The sequence below is a fragment of the Micromys minutus genome (genome assembly GCF_963924665.1).
Source record: "Micromys minutus genome assembly, chromosome: 29".
NCBI classification, from domain to species: Eukaryota; Metazoa; Chordata; class Mammalia; order Rodentia; family Muridae; genus Micromys; species Micromys minutus.
In genome coordinates, this window is record NC_137964.1 from 10,482,818 (window position 1) to 10,505,030 (window position 22,213).

At 51.9% G+C, this 22,213-nt stretch overlaps 1 protein-coding gene across 4 annotated transcripts; it reads left to right on the plus strand.

The window, feature by feature from the left end:
• Positions 1 to 345: 345 nt before the first annotated feature.
• CAMSAP3 (calmodulin regulated spectrin associated protein family member 3) lies at positions 346 to 21,743 on the plus strand (the record flags this gene model as incomplete). 4 transcript variants are annotated; one of them, XM_080941119.1, is made up of 19 exons in its annotated part: positions 346 to 493; positions 9,974 to 10,227; positions 10,763 to 10,885; positions 10,970 to 11,065; positions 11,764 to 11,796; positions 12,926 to 12,973; positions 13,245 to 13,383; positions 15,146 to 15,285; positions 15,383 to 15,476; positions 15,565 to 15,622; positions 15,748 to 15,821; positions 16,596 to 16,665; positions 18,019 to 18,241; positions 19,349 to 19,488; positions 19,587 to 19,903; positions 20,607 to 20,706; positions 20,998 to 21,104; positions 21,188 to 21,306; positions 21,391 to 21,743. In XM_080941119.1, 19 exons carry the CDS (start codon positions 346 to 348, stop codon positions 21,694 to 21,696), a joined length of 2,589 nt encoding a protein of 862 aa, XP_080797245.1. In that variant the 3' UTR covers positions 21,697 to 21,743. The 4 variants fall into 4 exon arrangements, with proteins under 4 accessions (XP_080797245.1, XP_080797242.1, XP_080797244.1 ...); XM_080941116.1 differs by having other exon boundaries at positions 15,568 to 15,622; positions 16,768 to 18,241; XM_080941118.1 differs by having other exon boundaries at positions 15,568 to 15,622.
• Positions 21,744 to 22,213: the final 470 nt, after the last annotated feature.

Here is a 22,213-nt window from a genome sequence, read left to right on the forward strand (position 1 = left end):
CGCCCTTTGCCGCAGGACGACCCATACAAGCATTAATGTCAGTGCGGACCCTGGTGGACCCAGGAGCCAGAGAGAACTGAGTCCAATCAATCTGGGGGCGGGGCGCACCTGGGCTCCGCCCCGGGGCGGGGTCGACGCCGCGTCGCCAGCGCGCTCGGCCGCACCTGGTTCAGCGGCGCCTCAGCAGCTTTATTAGTAACAGCAGCAGCAGCAGCAGCAGTGGCGGCCGCGGCGGCTGCGGCGGCAACCGGGATCGTGGTGGCGGAGGCTCGGCAGCGGCGCAGCGCAGTGCAGCCCAGCCCATCAGAGCGCGGGGACCCGGGCGACCGTAGCCCCGGCGTCGCCATGGTGGAAGCGGCGCCCGCGGGGTCCGGGCCACTGCGGAGGACTTTCCTGGTTCCCGAGATCAAGTCATTGGACCAGTACGATTTCTCTAGAGCCAAGGCGGCGGCGAGTCTGGCGTGGGTGCTGCGGGCCGCATTCGGGGGAGCAGGTAACCCGAGGGCCTTTGGGGAGGGGACAGGGGGAGCCAGGCTGGGGCGCGGCAGGTGCGGGGGGCGGGGCGCCAAGCCGGGGCCGTGGGAACAATAGCGTCGGGGCTGCCTAGGGTCCCTGAGCTTTCGGTCTTTGCTGAGCTGGGCCTCCAAGCTTCCTGCTCGGCCCGGGCCCTTGGACTTTGCCCGTCCGGGTCGCTGGAACGCAGTCGGGGGTGGGGCCCGCCAAGAGGCTGTGCACCTTGGGACCCCGGGATCAGAGCCCCCAGGTGAGCAGGGGTGGGGTTTGCAGACCAATTTTGTATGTGGTGGGGGAAGGGTCTCCTGGTACAACCCTCTGCTTCCCGCCTCCAACCCTCATTCCTCGGACCCCAGGGCCTAACTGCATGGCCAACTCCCCTTTTACACACACCAGAAACCTTTGATGATTTCCTCTACCCCCATCTTCCCTGTCTTTCCTCTAATGTATATATACACCGTGTCTTGGACTCCCGAAGGAGCATTTTAAGAGCTCAGATCTACAGCTCCGTGACTGGGACACAAACCCTGCTTTGCCGGTGGCCAGAGTGAGTGTGTGTGTGTATGTGTGTGGGTGGGTCTGAGACCCTTCTCTTTCGTCTGGATCGCCCTGGTAAGGGCTGAAAGCTGCGACGTATTGCCACACTTTCCTGAGGATTCAGGTGGGCACAAATGGCTCATTCACCAGCTGTCCTGGAGTGTAGGTCTGGGCGGGCAGGCCTTCTCTTATTGAAGCCACCCTACTTCTCCTCCCTTCCGTATGCCCACAGGCCTAAAGGACGAGGGCCATTCCTACTGGGCAAATGAGGAAGGTGGATTATTAGACCTGGGAAGGCTAAGTCCTGGCTTTGGGCAGCGGCAGCCACCACAGCCCAGAGCTGGGAGACCAGGCCAGGCCTTGGGAAAATGGGGGTTAATTAAGGTCTAGGCCTTACTGGGAGTAGGAGACAGAGACATACATGCACAGAGACAGAAAGAGAGAGAGAGAGACTAGGGAGAGAGAGAGAACGGTGTGTGTGTGTGTGTGTGTGTGTGTGTGTGTGTTGGAAAATGCCCTGCCTTCCTACTGATCTTGGCTCTCACTGGGTGCAGCCCCTCACCCCACCCCATTGCCTTCCCCGACCAACCTGTTCTGGGTGTGGGTCTCCTGTGACAGCTGCCCATCAGTTGCTTCTCCCCAGGCCTGTCTTTCCCACTTTCTACAAGTCTCTCTCACTGCACTCTTCCCTGTGGGGCCAGGGGCCTCTGACACCTGCACACCCCCAGGGATTTGCTAGAGGAAGAGAAGATTTGGGAGCTGGAACCTATGTCCCAGCCCCTCAGATGCTGCGGTGATTAGATTAGAAGGGCTGGCTTTGTGAGCTTTTTACTTTTGATTGTTCATCATCGTGTGTGTAAGGGTGGGCGCCCACCACAGCGTGTAGATGGAGGTCAGAGAACAACCACAGAGCATCAGCTCTCTCTCCTTGTCACCTTTCTGTGAGCTCTGAACACTCCATCAGGTCTTCTGAAGTAGGCACCTCTACCCACTGGGCCATCTTGCCAGCCCAAGAGCCCCACTCTGTTAAGTCATAGTTGAGTTTGAGACCCAGCCCTCCTACAGTGTGGAATAATAATTCAGATTCTCTGAACTTCTGTTCCTTTTTCTATGGAAGAATAAAAAGAATTGTTTGTCCACTGAAGTGCCTAAAACACATAGAGGTTGCCTGTGGTTTCATGTGGTGGGTTATCACCCAGGACTTGTTTTAAAGTTATATTTGTTTACCTATTTGTGTGTGTGTGTGTGTGTAAGGGCACATATGTGGAGGTCAGAGAACTGCATGGGTCCTAGGGGTCACTTGGTGGCAAGCACCTTCATCTGCTGAGCCATCTTGCTAGCCTGAAACCCCCAGTACTTTTGAGTCCAAGTTGTTGAGAGGTGACTCCATTGTCTGATGTGGCAGAAGACACAGCGTGGTGGATGTTCACTGTGACTGGCGAGAATATCTTCTCAATGCCTCTCACTGTCTCTCAGGCAGAGGACTGTGCAGAAGTTACTGTATAAGTTTGCACAGGGAAGGAAAGCCCCTTGAGGGGACCTTAAAACTGGGCTTTACCCATTTCTCTTTCTGGTGATCCAGCCCCTTCCACTCTGGGACTTGGCTCAGTGACTGCAGCTGCCTCAGGATCAAATCAGCCCTCATCTACCTGTCTCTCCAGACAAGGGGTGGGGGCTGAGGAAATGATGAGGAACAGATCTAGGCTAGGTCAACTTTAAAATATAGTTATTCCTTGTGTGTGTGCTTCTGGGTGTTACAAGGTTTGGGTGGCAGCCAGAGACAGGTTAGAGGTGTTTGTTCTCCTGGTACCATGTAGGTATCAGGGATAGAAATCAGGTTGTCAGGCTTGGTGGCAAGCGTTTCACCAGCCAAAACTTCCCTCTCTTCTTGGTGCAGAGTTTTGTTGTTGTTGTTTGGCTTTTGGTTTGTGTTTTGTAATTTCCAGCACTTGGGTTGGAGCCTAGAGCCCTATGCTAGGGAGTGTCCAGCAGCTGAGCTATGACCCCAGCCCCTCACTGGGGAAACTAGGGAGGCACTGTATCACCGAGCCACATCTCCAGCCCCTCTCTGATTTGCTGGGTTAGTAGGTTTAAACCACCAGGCCCAGAAAATTGGGGTTCTTTGCAGACAGACACCTTTCAAGAGGCAGCCAGTGCTTGGTGCTTAGGGTGTGGAGAAGATGCTGGGACAGGTCCAGGAGGATGGGGATGGGCACCAAAGTAGAACCTGGACACCTGCTGTAGGTACCCTACTGTGAGACCTGCTGTAGTCCAAGGATCTGGGCCTGCAGGAGAATATTCTCAAGATCTTCCAGAGGTAGGGGTGGGGTACAAAAAGGGGGTTCCCCTGAGAAGCTGTCTTGAAGGACACCAAGGAGAGGAGCCTGAGGATGCCAAGGTTGTTAGAGGAGAGCCTGAAGCTCCCCATGGTGCCTGGAAGTCAGAGCAAGAGGGTACCAAGTTTGCCTCAGAAGGAGAAACCCTCACTATGGTGGGAGACATGGGGAGCCAGAGAAGGTGTCTGAGCACCAGCAAGATCAGACAGGCCTCGGAAGGGGTAGTTCTGGTGGCCCCCAAGGCAAGGTGTGAGGAATGCAGGCTGGTGGGCTCAGAAGAGACACACTTGGAGATAAGAAAGACTTCTATGGAAGTTTGTAAAATACCAAATGCCATTCCTTAGGCCTTGCAAATAGGAGAGAGGTATGTGTGGGAAACTGGTTCCATCTGGGCTCCACCATTTTATGGCAGTGTGATTTTGGGTAAGTTACCTTAGCTCTCTGAGCTGTGGTTTCCTTATCTGTACCATGATGTTAGCATAATTATCTTGGGGGTTAGGGGTGTAGGGCAGTCATACCGGAGACAAGAAAGACCTCATTTGTCAGGACAACAACAAAAGTATGTTGTAGAACTAAGCACACAGAAGGTCATGTGTGAGTAAATCTTAGCTGTGTTATAGGAATGTCTTGTCTAGTAGGGTTGGGGTTAGTCCCCGTGAGCTGATTGAATGCTTGAAATGTAGCTGGTGCAAACCAGATGTGCAGGTACTATAAACACTGGACAAAGTGTGGTGGCCTCTCTAGTCATCCCTGCACAGGGAGGCAGAGGCAGAAGGGTCATGGGTTCAAAGTCAAGCTAGGCTGTATATAGAAACCTCCATCCAAAGAAGACAAAACCGGACCAACATGATGCAGGCTTGGGATGTGGCTAAGCTGAGAGTTCTTTCTAGAATGTCGGAAGCACTGAGTTCCATGCCCAGTACATCATAAACGTGACATGGCTCAGTATACCTGTCACTTTGGTAGTTGGGTGGTAGAATCCCAAAGCTTAAAACTTCAAGGTCATCTTCAGTTAAAATGAGAGTTTGAGGCCAACCTAGGCAACCAAAGGCTTTATCTCAAAAACAAAAACAAAACTATAAATCAAATATCTGTTATCGGTTTGTTACTCATTTTGTACTTTGGTGGTCTTAGAACAGGATTGGGCTGTAAACTGTCACTAAATTATAGTCTCTTTTTCTCCTTTTAAATTTTTACTTTTAGTTTTTTTTTTTTTTTTTTTTTTTTTTTTTTTTAACTCTTATTTGCTTGGATTTGTTTTTTTTTTTTAAGATTTATTTTACGTGTAAACTGTAGCTGTCTTCCGTCACACCAGAAGAGGGCATCAGATCCCATTACTGATGGTTGTGAGCCACCATGTGGTTGCTGGGATTTGAACTCAGGACCTCTGGAAGAGTAGCCAGTGTTCTTAATCGCTGAGCCATCTCTTATTTTGGGTTTGAGACAGGGTTTCTCTGTGTAGCTTTGGCTTTCCTGAATTGAGCCCTGTAGGCCAGGCTGGCCTTGAACTCACAGAGACCCACAGGCCTCTGTCTCCGCAGTGCTCTGATTAATTGCCTGCACCGTCACTGCTCAGCTCAGTATTTCAGTTTTTAATACATTTTTTATTGCATTTATTTAGTGTGTGTGCACATGCATGCCTTTGTATACCATTCGATGTGGTGCAGGGTCAGACGACAGTTACTTTCGGGGACCAGTTTTCATCTTAAACTCAAGATTTGTTAGGTTTAGTGTCAGGTGCCTTCACTCCCTGGTCCCTTTCATTTTGTTTTGTTAAATAGCCTGAACTCTTACAGAGTATCATTCCATCTCAGGACACACTATATACACCAAGCTGACATTGAGCCTCCTGTTTCAGCCTTCCAAATGTTGGGGTTGCTGGCATGAGTTACTTCATCTGGCAACTTTGCCTTTTTGAAATGATCTCACTATATAACTCAGGGAGGCCTCGAACTCATGGTCCTCTTGCCTCTGCTTGTGGCACCATGCCCTGCCGACTATCTCTGCATTGAAGGAAAATGATTCTGGCAGTCATGACTAGTGAGTGACTAGTGCTTTTGCTCAGCTCCACTCGGTACCACCCCTTCTCCCTCATCCCAAATGCCAGTCAAGTGGAAGAACCCTGGTGTAGAACAACTTTGACGTACCTGGGAGATGAAGGCTGTAGATTTACCCAGGTGACAGAGTCCCTTCCTGGCATGCTCAAGTCCCTGAATTTAATCTGCATGGCGTAAACTAGGTGTGGTGGCACTCAAATGGCTATAATCCTGACACTGGTGAGGTGGAGGCTGGATTGGATGTTGGAGTCTGTCCTTGGCTATGTAGCAAGTTCGAGGCTGGCCTGGGCTACATGAGACCCTGTCTCAAAACAAAATGAAGCAGAAGTCAGTGAGAAGGGATTCTAGGTTATTTTTGTTCCTCAGGGAAAGTCCTTACAGTTTGCTCTTGGGAACAGGAAGTGCTTGTGCTTGTGCCTGAGCCTGAGAGGAGACTGGGTGTAGGAGAAGGGTCAGGGTAATATCAGGAGGTTGGATGCAGCGTGGGGCAGATAAAGGCAGGAAAGATGGCGACTTATCACTAGGATGTAGATTGGGGGAGGGCAGTGGGAGATGCCAGGGAGGAGGAGCAGGAGGACACATCCTAGTCTACACCAGGTGGCAATCAGATGGTCACCCAAGCCTCCACAAGGTGGGGTGGGGCTTGTCCCTTTGGAATAAGATAGCAGGAGGAAAGATTCTGGAAGGAGGTACTGGGCACAGAGCCCAGGTGCATTGTGGGCTCGTGGGTGTGTGTTTGGCTGGCTGCTGTTGGCCTTGGGGAGGCCTAGGAACAGGAGAACAGAAGCTGCGTCTTGATGGAATCCGGGGCCATGAGGTTGAGGCAGGGGGAAGAGATAAGGCAGTGAAGGCAGGGGGCTGGAGGAGGTGAGTGAAAGTAAAGTCAGGACCCCCAAGACCAAGTTCTCAGCACAAAGGAGATTGATTTGCCCCAGAGGGACAGAGCACAGGTATAAAGGACAAAGACAGGGGATAAAGAGGGAGGTGGGGAAGAGAACAGGGAGAGGGGAGGAAAGGGAGAAGGGGAAGGGTATTTGTCCCAGAGGGGAACAAAGGAGAAGACAGAAGTGGCCCACAGGCAAAAGGTATATAAAGGTAAAGGGGAAACCCTGTGTTAAGATGAGGCCTAATTTTAATTGGACAAGTCAGTTAGGGTAGCCACCAGGGGCTTTTTTGATTGTTGGACTTCAATACTTTAATACCTGAACCTTGGTAGTCAGCCTCAGGAATAGGAATTGGCCAAATAAGGGCATAGGCCTTGGGGGCAAGCTAGCTTCAGGAATGTAATCCAGGGGTTTTTAGCCAGACAGAAAGAATGGGGGAGAAGGGCAAGGCCTGCCAGAGCCATGCTCAGCTCTGATGGAGCTGGCCAGAGTCCCTTCAGTGACTCTTCAGATTCTTTATCTTTCTTTAAAATGTTTAAAATTTCATTAAAAAAAAAGTGTGTGTGTGTGTGTGTGTGTGTGTGTGTGTGTGTGTAAGAGAGAGAGACAATGTTGCACCTGTTGTGGCACACAGGAAAGTCAGAGGACAACTCTTGGAAGTTGGTTCTTTCTTCGGTCAGGTGTGGCCTGGACATCAAGCTCAGATTTGGAGGGTGGATGACTTTACTTGAAATCCCTCATCTTTCAAAGAGCAAAGCTAAGAGCAGGTAGATGCTCTCAGCTCTCCATAGGAGTGTAGCCCTTCATGGGAAGGTCAAGTGTGGTTTTTGAGGGCATGGAAGGAGATGTGGCAAGAAGGGGTTTCTGTTAATGATGCCAGGTCCTTATGTCAAGTGGACTCTTGGGAGTCTGACTCTGAAGATTTGTACAGGGTTGGTCTGGTGATGTTCGTATTCAAATGCTAAATTTTATACCCCAAGATCTGGTTGCTCCAAGAGGAACGGATCCTCATGTATACCAGTCTTTGTTGTGTGAACCTTCCCCCCACCCCCAAGTTATTCTTGATTGGTTAATAATGATGCCTACAGCCTGGGCTGGGCAGAAGAGAAGGAAGGGATGGTGGGAAGGTTCCAGGGCTTGGGGTCAGAGGCAGGGACCAGGATGGAGAGGGAGGAGGAGGAAGGTAGAAGTTGCCATGGGGTAGGTGGATCATGACTTCACCGCCATGGGGGCCGGCCGGTGGAATAGGCACCCACCAGGTGGAACATGGAACATGGCAAATAATATATTGGGGTTATTGACAGAGTAGACAAAATAGCTTAGAGGGTTGACATCTGCCCACCTCTAATGCTTTAAGAGTTATTATAAATGTTAAGCCTTTTGTGTCTTTTACTTGGGAGCTATATGGTCTAAGTGGGGTAACCCCCCAATAATATTTACCACAACAAAGTTTGAATGGTTTGGTCTGATGTGTCTTGCTCTACCCTGGAGCCTTGCTTTAGCATTTCTCTGGCCTATATTTTTACACACATGTAACAGCTGGGCTGATTGAACCGGATTAAGGCAGTTCCTGACCAAGTGATTTCAGTCCCCTCTGCCCTTACCTCAGGAGTTCTTCCTGGGTTTCTTCTCTTTTAAAAAGATACTTTGTTCTTTGACAATTTCATACCCATATGTATACAATTTATTTTTATGCCATCCACCATCAATTTCCCTCCCGGACTTTTTTTTTCCCCCCATTTTAAGATAGGGCCTCTCTTTGTAGTCCAGGTTGGCCAGGAAGTTAATGTACCCCCAGATCGGCCTCAAGCTTTTAGCAGTTTGTCTGCTTCAGCCTCCTGAATGCTGAAATTACAATTGTTGCCCGCCATACATAGCTGGTCCCCACCCCCCATCCCCCCCAGTATGTGTATTATAGTGTGTGTGTTGCTCGCTGTGGTGCATGCATAGAGGTCAGAGGCTAGCGTGGTGGAGTTAGTTCTTTCTTCCCTCTGGTGCATGGGCTCTGGAGATTGACCTTAGGGTTGTTACTGTATCAGCAAGCACCCTTATCCACTTAGCCATCCCTATGCTCTCCCTTTTCATTTCTTATTTTTGTGTGTATGTGTTGGGGGTGTCCAGGCTATGGCGGATATATGAGGGTTAGAGGGTGGCTTGTGGGAGTTGGTTCTCTCCTTCCACCGTGTGGGTCTTGGAGATGGAACTCGGGTTGTCTGGCTTTATGGCAATGCTGAGCCATGTTATGGACCACTCTTTTTTTTTTTTTTTTTTTTTAAAGATGGGGGGAAGGAGTTGTGTTGGGGTGAGGGGTGGCTCACTGTAGCCCTCACTGGCCTTTGCTTCCACTTCTGCAATTACAGCAGACACATGGGCCACCAGACTTAGCTTTTGGTGGGCTTTTTGAATCAGGGTGTCATGGCACAGATTGTCTTGTTGCTGTTTCTAGCCTAGGCCGGTGGGAGGCTCATCCTGGCTTAGTTTCCCAAGGCTAGGATTACAGCCGTGCGTGCTGGGGGCCTGGCTCTCTTTTGTGTCCTTCCAGTATGGTTTTCCTGGCTGACCTCAGTATTCTCCTAGGCCCCTACTCCTTATGCCCTCTGCTTTGAAAGTACCCCCAAGGTCTGGCACGCACCAAATTTCGCTCCCTCATTTTCCTCAAAGTACCTGCTCTCTGCCTGACTTCCGGCATGTAGAACCTGTAGCCTCACACCCATCCCAGCCACTAAGACGGCAGGGAGGTATAGAGTTTGCTTAGGACCCGAGTTTGAGTCTCAGTCCTGGCATTGGAGACCCACGTAGCCTTAGGCTGGTCACTTTCCTTCCCTGTACATTTTCTAATAAGTTGGTTCCCATCTGTAAAGAGAAGTTTCCAGGGATAAGGATGGGGCTTGATGGGGCTTGAGAAGCATGTGGGAAGCCCTGAGTTCTGTCCCTAGCAGGGCATGTCCTAAACTAGGCCTGGTGGTGCATGCCTATAACCTTAGGACTCTGGAGGTTCAGGTAGGAGGATCAGAAATTCAAGGTCATTCTTGTTTTGAGGGTAGCTTGGGATTGAAACTCAACCCCAAAAGCTAGACAGATAGGGAGCAAGGAGATGAGAGAGCTCAGTGGTGAAGGGGCTTGCTGGGAAGGCAGGACTTGAGTTCAGAACCCCAGTATCCAGAGAAAAGAATTGCACAGACTGTAACCTAAGCTCTGGAGAGGCAGAGATGCATGGATCCCAGAGAGCTCACGGGTCAGCTAGGTCAGCTGGAACGGCAAGGCCAAGGTTCAGTGAAAGATTATCGTCTCAGAACACCAGTGGATGTGCTTGGCTGTCAAGAGCTCTTGCGCCTCTCCTGGAGAACACTAGTCCATTTCCCAGCCCTCATGTCTGGTGGCTCACAACTATCTGTAACTCTAGCTTCTGGGGTACTAGCTTCTAGCTACTGATACCCAATCCTATTCTGGCCTCTGACGGTACTTGTGTGGTGCGTGTGTGCGCGTGCGCATACTCACACACACAAAACACACACACACACACCTATGTACCTTGCTTTATGCCTTCCTGGCCCAGACCTTTCCTTCCTTGGGATCATGTCTTTGTAGAAGGGTAAGCAGATGAGTCATATGTTGATCTGGCCTGCTGTGCCCCTCCCCAATGCAGAGCATGTGCCCCCGGAGCTGTGGGAACCCTTCTACACCGACCAGTACGCACAGGAGCACGTGAAGCCCCCAGTGACGCGGCTGCTGCTCTCTGCCGAACTCTACTGCCGGGCCTGGCGCCAGGCACTGCCGCAGCTCGAGCCATCCCCCAGCCCCTCTGCTCTGCTGGCCTTGCTGGCAAGGAGGGGCACGGTGCCCTCGCTGCCTGAGCACCCAGTGCGTGAGGCTGACCTGAAACACCAGCCAATTCTCATGGTATGCTCTGCTCCTGGTTAGTGCACCTCCCTGCACTAAGCTCCTTGCCTGAACCTCCTTTCAGGCTCCACCCACTAATCCTGGCTACACCCACCAAGCGGTTCCAGCCCTGCTCCCAAACTCAACCCATTAGGTGTAGCTCCTCCCACAAGGCTTAGCTCCCCTTATCAAGCCTACCTCCATTTCCCAAGCCTAGCTTTTCCACCAAGCTAGAAGCATCTCACTCAGTTCTGCAGATCATGCCGGGCTCCTCCCTCAAGTTCCTATACCCTTCCACTCCTCCAGCTCCTCCAGTTCTGCCCTTGGTTTCTACTACATTGTAAACCTTGGTGTTTTAGCTTCAAAACCTAGCCCATGCGTGGCCTCTTGCATAACTCTCGTTCTCAAGGTCCCACCCAGCAATCCCTGGCCCCATAGCCATTCCCTGGCCCTACTCCTCCCATTTCCAGGTTTTTCCTCTTCTCTGGGACTGGAGGTGGAAGTGTAGCTCCCTGCCTGGCCTTCTGGTCTCATCTTCCAGCCTTTGCCCCAACAGGGAGCCCACCTAGCTGTCATCGACGCTCTCATGGTTGCCTTCTCATTTGAGTGGACAAAGACACTGCCTGGTCCCTTGGCTCTGAGCAGCTTGGAGCACAAACTCCTTTTCTGGGTAGACACAGTAAGTAGGGTGGGGCCAAGCCATGGTGAGAGGAGACAGTGGTGTTAACCAAATGACCAGGCACTGACTTCTCTCTGACCCTAGACCGTTCGGCGGCTGCAGGAGAAGACGGAACAAGAAGCAGCCCAGCGTGCATCTCCTGCAGTCCCTCTGGATGGGGCTTCTCCTTCTCAGCCCTCGGTGAGGCTAGGACAAGGAATGGATGGAAGGAAAAATGGGTGGATGGATGGATGGGTGGATGGGTGGGTGGATGGATAGATGAATGGATGGATGGAGAATGGATGGATGGATGGATGGATGGATGGGTAGATGAATGGATGGATGGATGGATGGGTAGATGAATGGATGGATGGGTAGATGGATGGGTGGATGGATGAATGGATGGATGGAGAATGGATGGATGGATGGATGGGTAGATGGATGGATGGATGGGTAGATGGATGGGTGGGTGGGTGGGTGGGTGGGTGTATAGATGGGTGGATGGATGGATAGATGGATGAATGAATGGATGGAGAATGGATGGATGGATGGATGGATGGATGGAGAATGGATGGATGGATGGATGGGTAGATGGATGGATGGATGGGTAGATGGATGGGTGGGTGGGTGGGTGGGTGTATAGATGGGTGGATGGATGGATAGATGGATGAATGAATGGATGGAGAATGGATGGATGGATGGATGGATGGATGGATGGAGAATGGATGGATGGGTGGATAGATAGATGATTGTGAGGCTGATGGGAAGGGATGGGCTGCACCTCCTGGCCATTGCTGAGATTAAGGGTGAGCCTGGAGGTGACTCTCTTTTCCTCTTTCTCTCTGCACTTCTTACTGCATCGGCCTCTGCTGTCCCCTTCTCTGTCCCTCTGACAATAGTGCCCCACACGCTGGTACTGGAAGCTGGTTCCTGTAAGTGAGGCTGTCTGTTTCGTCTCGTCTGCCTGTCCTGCTTGTTTCTGTCTTGTCTGTGTCGTTTCTGCTTGATAAGCTGCATCCTCCCCCACCCCCAGCCGTGAGCAATGGAGGTAGCACTCCAGCCCTGGGGACTAAGAGAACTCTTTGGAACCTGAGATGGAGAGGGGGTGAGAATCTCTGTCATCAGCAGAGGTAGAGCTGGACATGCTTGTGCATGTCTGTAATCCCAACCCTAGGGAAGCTGAGGCAGGAGGATTGCAAATTTCAGGCCAGCCTAGGGTATATCTGGAGACCCTATCTTAAACGAACCACAGACTGACAGCTAGAGGATTGAAGCTGAAGAGATGCCTGTAACTCCAGCTCCAGGAGATCCAGGTCCCTCTTCTGGCCTCCATGGGCACTATATGCACGTGCATATACCCCATATACAGACACGTCTATATATGTGTACAACAAAAATAAATCTTAAAACAAACAAAAAACAAAAGAAAGCCCAAACAAGAAAGTAGATGAGCTTTTTCATTAACTAAGAAGGCAGGACTCCTGAGCCTCTTCTTAGCTTAAGAAGAAGAAGCCCCCTTGCCTACTAGGGATGTAGGCAGTGACCTCAAATTGTAGATACATGAAAGGAATCTTCCTAGCCAAGAGGAAGAGATCCTCAGCTTCCCTAATTGGGTAGAATTTTGAGGTTTAGACGATTATAAATTCTCTCTCTTCCCCCTAATTAGCTGTATGATCATACACTATAGTATAAGCCTCTCCTTGCTTCATATAATTTATCCCTGTAGTATATAAATAAAGGGACAATGTGGACTGGATAGGGGGTCCCCGCCTTTGCTCACTGCTTCTCCCTACCTGGGGTCTGGGTTGGGGGGTGGATTATTTCTGCCTACCTGCTTCTTTTGCATCTTCTCCCTAAGCCAGGGCCTGGGCTTGTCATGGGAGGCTGCTTTTGTGGGGTTCCTCAGGGCTGGGAGGAGCTGGGGTCCCCGAAGCCGGCCGGAGTATGATTAAGGAGTTAGATGGCCAAGGCTCATGACAGGGGGTCAGTACTCCTCCTTTCCCCAGAGGGGGCTTTGGGGGTCCAGCAGGCCTTGCTGACGGCCGCTCCTTCCCCCCCCAGCACGCAATTGCCTTCTGTTTGAAGGAGTCGGGGAACAAACCCCCTATGGTAATGTATCCCCCTTCCCCAGGGTCTCAGGCGGCCCTGTCCCTAGCCCCTGCTGCTGGCCTGGCTGCTCACAGACAAGTCTTCTGCCTCTTGCTTCTGTCCCTCCCTTGCTCCAGGCTGGCCCTCCCTCCCCTCCCATTCTGGCTCTGGGGATCCTGAGCTTCCCACCCCTTCATGGCAGAAATCCCAGTTTTCCCTACTCCAGCCTGCATGATCGCCAACCCGGATATGGCTAGCCCGACTGCTAACCTCACTCTGTTCCTGTCCACAGATTCGATACCGCAAGGACCGTGCCATTGCCCGAAGGGCCCCCTGCTTTCCAAATGTGACTACCCTTCAGGACCTGGCCAGTGGCGCAGCACTGGCTGCCACCATCCACTGCTATTGTCCCCAGCTGTTACGACTTGAGGGTAAGTAGTGGATAAGCCAGACCTGATCCCGAGAGGGTATCTCGGGTCTCCAGGGCCAGTATGATTCAGTACTGAGCTAAGGTCTTAACCTCGGTCAGCCCTGACCTTACTTTGAGCCTCTCTGAGTGCTGGGGTGGAGGGTGTGTACCACCATGTCTGGTTTATGCGGTGCGGGGAATGGAGCCCAATGCTCATGTGTGCTAGGCAAGCGCTCTGCCATCTCAGCCACATCCCCAGTCCCTGAATGCTGCTTCTAGAATCAGAACATTCAGGTTTACATCTCTCTCCTCTCTAAGTTAGCTCTGTGACCACGTACACGTGTCTAAACCTCTCTGTGCTTTGTAGAGTTCATGCTTGCTGAAGGTCAAGGTCCAAATTCTACTTTAGGAATCTAGATCCTAAGACAATGTAATGTTTTTTTTTCTTTTTTATTGAATATATTTTATTTACTTTTTAAATGTTATCCCCTTTCCCACTTTCCCCTCCATAACCCCCCCATTCTATCCCCCGTTCCCCTGCTTCTATGAGGGTGCTCTCCCACCCCCTCCCCCACCTCACCCCCTCCCTCAGTGTAACATTTTCATTTGAAGAAAAATAACAAATTCATCTAGAAGTATCTTTTGGGTCAAATGCAATGCCCCAAGGGCAATGGTTGGCTAAGAAAAGAAACTTGTTACTGTTTTGAGAGAGTTGCTCTGTAACCCAGGCTGGCCTCAAATTTCCTTTCTTCTTGCCTGAGGCCTCCCATGTGCTGGGATTACAGGTATGTGCTACTATATATCTGCCTAGGAAAAAAAGTTTCTTTGTGTTTTTTGTTGTTGTTGTTGTTTGAGACAGAATCTCATGTGGCCCAGGCTGTCTCAAACTCACTATCTAGCAAAGGATAGCCCTCAACTCCTAATACTCTTGCCTCTACCTTCTAAATATTGAGATTACAGTCATATACCCCCAGGCCAAATTTATGTGATACTGGGAATAGAACCCAGACTTTGTATATTATATTATATTATGTTATGTTATATTATGTTATGTTATATTATTATAAACAGGCACCCTTCTAGCTGACCTAGGAAGATGTTTTTATTTGGTTTTTGTTTTTAAGATTTATTTTAGTTTTAAAAATATGTATATATGTATGTGGGTCTATCATGTCCGAGTACAGGTGACCTTGGAGTCTTGAATGAAGAAGGTGCTGGATCCCCCGTAGCTATTCTCCTCTGATGTGGTATTGGGAGCTCAAGTCATCTGCAAGAGCAGTATATGCTCTTAACTGCCAAGCCATCTCTCCAGAAACAGGATTGAGAAAGCTGGGAGATGGCTCAGTTGATAAGCTGTAAAAACATAAAGACCTGAGTTTGGGTTCTTCATCCATGTAAAGATCTCTGTACAGCAGTGTCTCTAATCCCAGTGCCAGGGAGGTGGAGACAGGGGGATTCTGGGGACTTGCTGGCCAACTAGTAGAATCAGCAAGCACCAGTTTTAGTGAGAGATCCTATCTTGGAATCTAAGGTAGAGAGCACGTGGGAAGGAAGAGATACCCACTGTTGACCTCTGGTTTGCAGACATGTACATATATGTGAACACATATACAGAGGACAAGAAAAAAGAAAAGAAAACAAATCTTGCATTAAGTCTTAGAGGGGTCAACACGTTACAGTATGTACCTTACAAAAAGTATGTGACTTGGCTCAAAGGAGGGCTTCTCTGGAACTCCCATCTTCTTTTCCATTGAGTTGGACACCCATTTGTCTTGTCCCCACAGAGGTGTGCCTCAAGGACCCCATGTCTGTGGCGGACAGTCTGTACAACCTCCAGCTGGTGCAAGATTTCTGTGCCTCCCATCTTCCTCGAGGCTGCCCCCTGTCCCTTGAAGACTTGCTCTATGTTCCACCGCCCCTCAAGGTAAAAGCCATCTTGATGGTGTGGGGATAAGGCTCTGGGCCTGAGGTCCGTATCCAGGGCTGTTCCACTAGTCAGCTGACTTCTCCCTGGTCTGCAGGTCAATCTGGTGGTGCTCTTGGCGGAGATGTATATGTGCTTTGAGGTTCTGAAGCCGGATTTCGTGCAGGCCAAAGACTTCCCTGACGGACACGGTGAGCCCTAAGGACCTGGGCTTGCCTTGGGGTCTAGAAGAGGGTAAAGGAGCTCTGCTCTGCCTGACCTCTTTCTTTGTGCACCCAGTAGCTGTCTCCCCCCGGAATACCGAGACTGTACCATCTCAGAATAACAGTGGCAGCAGGTATGGGTCCCTGTGGAAGTGGAGTTCTCCCTTTGTGGGGCCTCTTCCTGCCCACCTGGATGCAGGGGCGGGGCTGGGGATACCTGTGAGAGGAGACTGAAGGTTGATGTGTATCTGTTTGGCAGTTCTCCGGTCTTCAACTTCCGTCACCCGCTACTGTCGCCTGGTGGTCCCCAGTCCCCACTCAGAGGATCCACAGGTGAAGAGAGTACATGGCTTCTATTACCATGAAACTTCAGCCACGAGAATTCCCCAGCTGACTTCCTGTGGAGTCCTCCAGTGGACCTCACTGGGTCTTTCTGACTTCCTTTATGGCTAGCTTCAAGACCCCTTGCATCAGCCGGGTGTGGTAGTGGACACCTTTAATCCTAGAACTAAGGAGGCAGAGATTAGCAGTTCTCTGTGAGTTGGAGGCCAACCTGGGCTACATAGAGAGTTCCAGTCCAGCCAGGATTACATGGTATAACACAGTCTCGACAAAACAAAACAAAGAAGACTCTTTACATGATACCACATAGCTAATATTTGGTCATTTCGTTTTAATTTTTAAATTCTATTATCATTCTTTTATGTGCAGGGGCATATTTGCCTTCGTGCATGTGTAGAGGTTCAGAGAGGACAACTTGCAGAAATTAGTTCTCTCTGCTCACCATATAGGTCGCCAATATTGAACTCGGTTCATCAGGCTTGGAGGCAAGTGCCCTTAAGCTGCTGAGCCATCTCAATGGTCCAAAGAAACTACTAACCATAGTTCACAATACTAGGAATTGAACCCAAGGCCTCTCATATGCTAGGCAAGTAGTGTATCACTGAGTCATCCCAGAAGTTCTAGCCATTCATTTCTGCACAACCAGACACATAATGACCCATCAGCAACTCACATGATGACATTGCAGAGGTTGTCCTATACACCAGCCAACCCTCAGATGAGTAGCTTCCCCCTGCACAGTGACCAATTACTGTCTGTCCCCAGGCTCCCTGAAGTCATCTCCATCAATGTCCCACATGGAAGCTCTTGGCAAAGCCTGGAACCGACAGCTTAGGTGAGTGTATTATATGGGGCCCCATGGCCTTGGAAGAGGGATTGAGCTGAGGGCATGCCAGAGGCCTGTCCCAGGGGCTGACCCTTCCCTCTGGCCGCCCAGCCGTCCCCTCTCCCAGGCTGTGTCGTTCAGCACTCCCTTTGGCCTGGACAGCGATGTGGATGTCGTCATGGGAGATCCTGTCCTGCTCCGCTCCGTCAGTTCAGACAGTCTGGTTCCCCCACGTACCGTGTTGACGTCATCGCGGAATTCTGCTCAGCCACCCCCAGAATCTGGAGACCTACCCACAATTGAAGAGGCCCTGCAGATCATCCACAGCGCCGAGCCCCGACTGCTCCCTGATGGGGCTGCTGATGGCAGCTTCTACCTCCATTCTCCTGAGGGTCTCTCCAAACCACCACTGGCCTCCCCCTACCCTCCCGAAGGAGCCTCAAAGCCACTGTCTGATGGGCTCAACAAAGCACCCATCTATATATCACACCCCGAGAACCCTTCAAAACCATCTCCCTGCTCAGCAGGAGAGATACTGAAACCACCACCCCCATCTGAGGGGTCCCCAAAAGCTGTGGCTTCATCCCCAGCAGCCAACAACTCTGAAGTGAAGATGACCAGTTTTGCTGAACGCAAGAAACAGCTGGTGAAGGCTGAGTCTGAATCAGGAATGGGGTCTCCACCATCCGCTCCCGTAGCATCTGAGGCCTTGAGCTCAGAGATGAGTGAGCTGGGGGCCCGGCTGGAGGAGAAGCGCCGAGCCATAGAGGCTCAGAAGCGACGCATTGAGGCCATCTTTGCCAAACACAGGCAGAGACTGGGCAAGAGCGCTTTCCTGCAGGTGCAGCCTCGGGAGGCTGCAGGGGAGGCTGAGGAGGAAGCTGAGCTGGGCTCGGTTCCTGGTGGGGAACGGCCAGCAGGTGAGGGCCAGGGTGAGCCATCTTCACGGCCTAAGTCAGTTACCTTCTCTCCAGATCTGGGCCCGATACCCCCAGAGGGACTGGGGGATTACAATCGAGCAGTCAGTAAGCTGAGTGCTGCTTTGAGCTCTCTGCAGCGGGACATGCAGAGGCTCACAGACCAGCAACAGCGGCTTCTAGCCCCTCCAGAGGCTCCTGGACCTGCCCCACCACCTGCAGCCTGGGTCATTCCTGGACCTGCCACTGGGCCTAAAGCAGCATCCCCTAGCCCCGCCCGCCGTGCCCCAGCTCCCCGACGCAGCCCAGGGCCAGGCCCCAGCCCAACACCCCGTAGTCCAAAACATGCAAGGCCGGCAGAGCTGAAGCTTGCACCTTTGACAAGGGTACTCACACCACCCCATGATGTAGACAGCCTCCCTCACCTACGCAAGTTTTCACCCAGCCAGGTGCCCGTACAGACTCGCTCCTCTATCCTCCTGTCGGAGGGGACACCTCCTGAGGAGCCCACCACCAAGCCTGCCCTCATTGAGATCCCTCTAGCCAGCCTGGGGGAGCCCGCTGCTGATGAGGAAGGAGATGGGAGCCCCCCTGGGGCTGAAGATTCCTTAGAGGAAGAGGCATCTTCCCAGGGAGAGCCCCGATCAGGGCTTGGATTCTTTTATAAGGTGAGTCACCTTGGTAGGTCAGAGAGAAAAAGTGAGCCAGTAGGGTAGATACATGAATGGATGGATAATGGGGAACGTCCTGGGGAGTTAATAAGGGGGATGGGACGGGGTGGATATTTGGAGATGGAGCTTTACTGGCGAGTGGATAAATTGACACGTATCAGCTGATGGATGGATGAATAGCTGACTAGGCAGTGGCTGGCTTGCTGGCTTTCTCAGATGGGTGAATGGATGGATGGGTAGGTGGTTTGGAAGGGCGGCTAGATGGATGGGTAAGTTAAATGGGTGTGTGGTAGGCATGTGATTAGCTAGTTTGGCTAGGTGGATGGAAAGGTAGGTGGATTCAGGAGATGAGAGGCGGTTGGTTAGATGGATGGAAGATGGATCGATGTGGGTAGGTGGGGGAAGTCCAGAGAGGGAAGGGTCACTGGTGGACAGACAAGCAGTTGTTGGGCATATGGATGGGCGAGTGGGTGGTTGGATAAACAGGGTGATCATCTTTCCTGATCTGTCCTGTTTGGTTATCCTCCATCTTCATACCACTTGCAGCAGGGCCACTGTGTATGGTGGTGTTGCTGAGCACACTCTCCCTCTGTTGGTCTTTACTGGTTTTGTTGGTTTGTTTTTCCTGAGCAGTGGGGACTGTTCACTTGTGCCCGGAGGACAACAAGCCCGTCCACCGCTTTGGGCTCTGCTCCCTTATGACTTGTCTTTTTCCCCAACTCGATGTCCCAGCCATATTGGTTTGTTCTGGCCTCAAGGCCTTTGAACTCTCTAACCCACCCATCTGTCTGGAAAGTTCCCCTCTCACCAATTAAGTAAGTCCCTCTCATCCCTCGACTGGGGGTAAGAAGACCCCAGAATAGGGTAGCCCCCAGAATGCACTACAGCTTGTTAGCACTTCAAGCATATGCATAGCATTAAAGGTCTGTGCATCACTTGCTAGTCTTTCCTCTTTGGGTCAAGCGCATTGTGTATATAGCTCCCAGGGCTGTGCGTAAGGTACTCACCAACTAAGGTCAGGCGAGCCACAGGCTGGGTCAGTGCTAAAATCAGACTCCAGCTGTAGCAGAGAGTGGTCATCTAAACTCTCGTATCATCCTCCAGGACGAAGACAAGCCGGAGGATGAGATGGCTCAAAAGCGAGCTAGCCTGCTTGAGCGTCAGCAGAGGCGGGCTGAGGAGGCCCGGCGGCGGAAACAGTGGCAGGAGGCAGAGAAGGAGCAGAAACGGGAGGAGGCCATGAGGTGAGGCTAGAGCTGGAATGAGGGAACCCTGGCCTTTGATATTGCTGTCTCAGTGCCCCTGTATCTCTTCTGCCTGCTCCCTTCTGTTTAATCTGCAGGCTGGCTCAGGAGGAGGCTCCAGGCTTGGCCTCTACAGCCCACATAGCCTCTGCTGCTTCAGTGGCCACCTTGGCTCCTGCTACCCGAGCCGTGGCCCCAGCTGAGGAGGAGGTGGGCCCGCGGCGCGGGGACTTCACAAGACTTGAGTATGAACGCCGGGCACAACTGAAGCTGATGGATGATCTTGATAAGGTGCTACGGCCCCGGGCCTCAGGGACCGGGGGACCAGGGCGGGGCGGGCGCAGGGCCACCCGGCCACGCTCTGGTTGCTGTGATGACTCTGCCTTGGCACGAAGCCCAGCCCGCGGCCTGCTGGGTGAGGACCCTGATAGGAGGGGCCCTACGGTTGTGGAGAAAAGGGAGCATCTGCTGGGATGCAGTCGTGGGGCAGGGATTTGGAGTGGGCAGGATTTCCAGTGTGGTGGGGGTAACTTCCTTCCCTGGGTGGATAGTGAGGAACCCCCTTGGATGTTTGAGGATGCTCCCTTCCCTATAGGTATGTGGATAGGAATTCGAAGCCCAGGGCTAGGTTTGTCTGGAGTGGTTGAGGCCCTGGGTTAAATACCACGCACTGTAGAAGAAAAATGGTCGTATTAAGGCAGACATGTTGGCATATGCCTGTCACTGTGATACTTAGGAGTCTGAAGCAGGAGGAGTTTGAGTTTGGTCCTAAGGGAGGGACACACACACACACACACACACACACACACACACACACACACGGAAAAGTTGAGAGTGGTGGTGGCAGCTCAGATGGTAGAGTGCTTGCCTAGCATACACAGCTTCAGGTTCCATCCCAAGCATTAACCAGGTATGGCACTATAGGCCTATAATCCTAGCACTCAGAAAGCAGAGACTGAAGATTTTGGGAATTCAGGGTTATCCTCAGCAAATAGGATGTCTGAGGTCAGCCTGGGTTAAAGATCATCTTTAGGCTGAAAGGGTCTTGGGAATGCCCATGGGCATTGATGGAGGTAAAGGGGCCTTAGGGATAACTGACTGGTACTATCTCTTCCTAGGTTCAAGGCTCAGCAAGGTCTATTCCCAGTCCACGCTGTCTCTGTCTACTGTGGCCAATGAGGCTTCCAATAACCTTGGTGTGAAGAGGCCCACATCTCGGTGAGTCTGGGCGAGGGCTCTCTCCGAGCTTGTATCATACACAGCTATCTGGAGTCCAGAGCAGGATATGGCTGGACTGCTGGATTGTATAGATTGAAGGAAGCACCAGTACACAGATGGGCTTTGGGGGAAACTGACTGAAGTCTGGAGAATATGCTCATATGCGGTGTAGGTGTATCAGAGGCTGAGTGTATGGGACAGCACTGTATGGACTTGTGGGAGTTCGCAGTATGTGTACCTCTCCTCTGCAGCCTCTTCCCTAGGAGGCTTCACCCCGCCCCTCCCTTGCAGGGCCCCTTCTCCATCAGGCCTCATGTCTCCAAGCCGCCTGCCTGGCAGTCGTGACTGGGACAATGGGAGCAACGCTTCCTCTCCAGCATCAGTGCCTGAGTACACAGGTCAGTGAGGCTGACTGGTGAGACACTGCCAGCCTTTCCCCAACCCATGCCCAGTCTCTGCTGACTGACTGACTGCCCTCCAGGTCCCCGGCTATACAAAGAGCCCAGCGCCAAGTCTAACAAGTTTATCATCCACAATGCCTTGTCACACTGCTGCCTGGCGGGCAAGGTGAACGAGCCCCAGAAGAACAGGATTCTAGAGGTGAGCTCCACACCTGTCTGAGTGTATAGGACTGGCGGGTGGGACAGTGTGCCAGCCTGACCGCTTCTTGCCACCATCCCTCAGGAAATCGAGAAAAGCAAGGCCAACCACTTCCTGATTCTCTTCCGGGACTCAAGCTGCCAGTTCCGGGCTCTCTACACTCTGTCCGGGGAGACAGAGGAGCTGTCGAGGCTGGCAGGCTATGGGCCTCGTACCGTCACTCCTGCCATGGTCGAAGGCATCTATAAGTACAACTCGGACCGCAAACGGTTCACCCAGATCCCTGCCAAGACCATGTCTATGAGCGTGGATGCCTTCACTATCCAGGGACACCTTTGGCAAAGCAAGAAGCCCACCACGCCCAAGAAGGGTGGCAGCACTCCCAAGTAGCGCCCACCTTGGGCAGTGCACTCAGCGCTCTTGGAGGACAATGTATTGGTTATTCCTGGGTCCTGTCTGGTCATGCTGTGGGGGCTGAGCTGGGAGCTTCAGTGACTCAGGGCTCAGCTCAGTCCCCTTGTCTGTCCTCCACTTTCTTGAATAAAATAATGGAGAGGAGAAGCTGGGCCGGCGTCTCCTCCCTGAGCCTGACTGAGTTAGTCTCGTGCTTTCACAAGCTCCGCCTTGTCTGCTCTGCCCGTTTGCTGGCCCTCTGGTAGCTTCTGCCAAGGTCTATGGTGACCTTCCTGTTGACACTCCCTCCCCAAGATGTTCTCAGCCACCTCTGAACTGACCTGGCAAGAAGCTCCAGACCAGCTCTCCTCTCCTGGGCCTCCCTCACCCCCCCCCCATTTTCCTCCTCCGTGTGGTTGCATTTGGTGTGCAGCCAACTTCTAATCCGATCTGTTTCCTGTTGCCAACCTGCCTTCATTTCTGAGCTCAGTTACCGCTCTGAGCTGGGGATTCT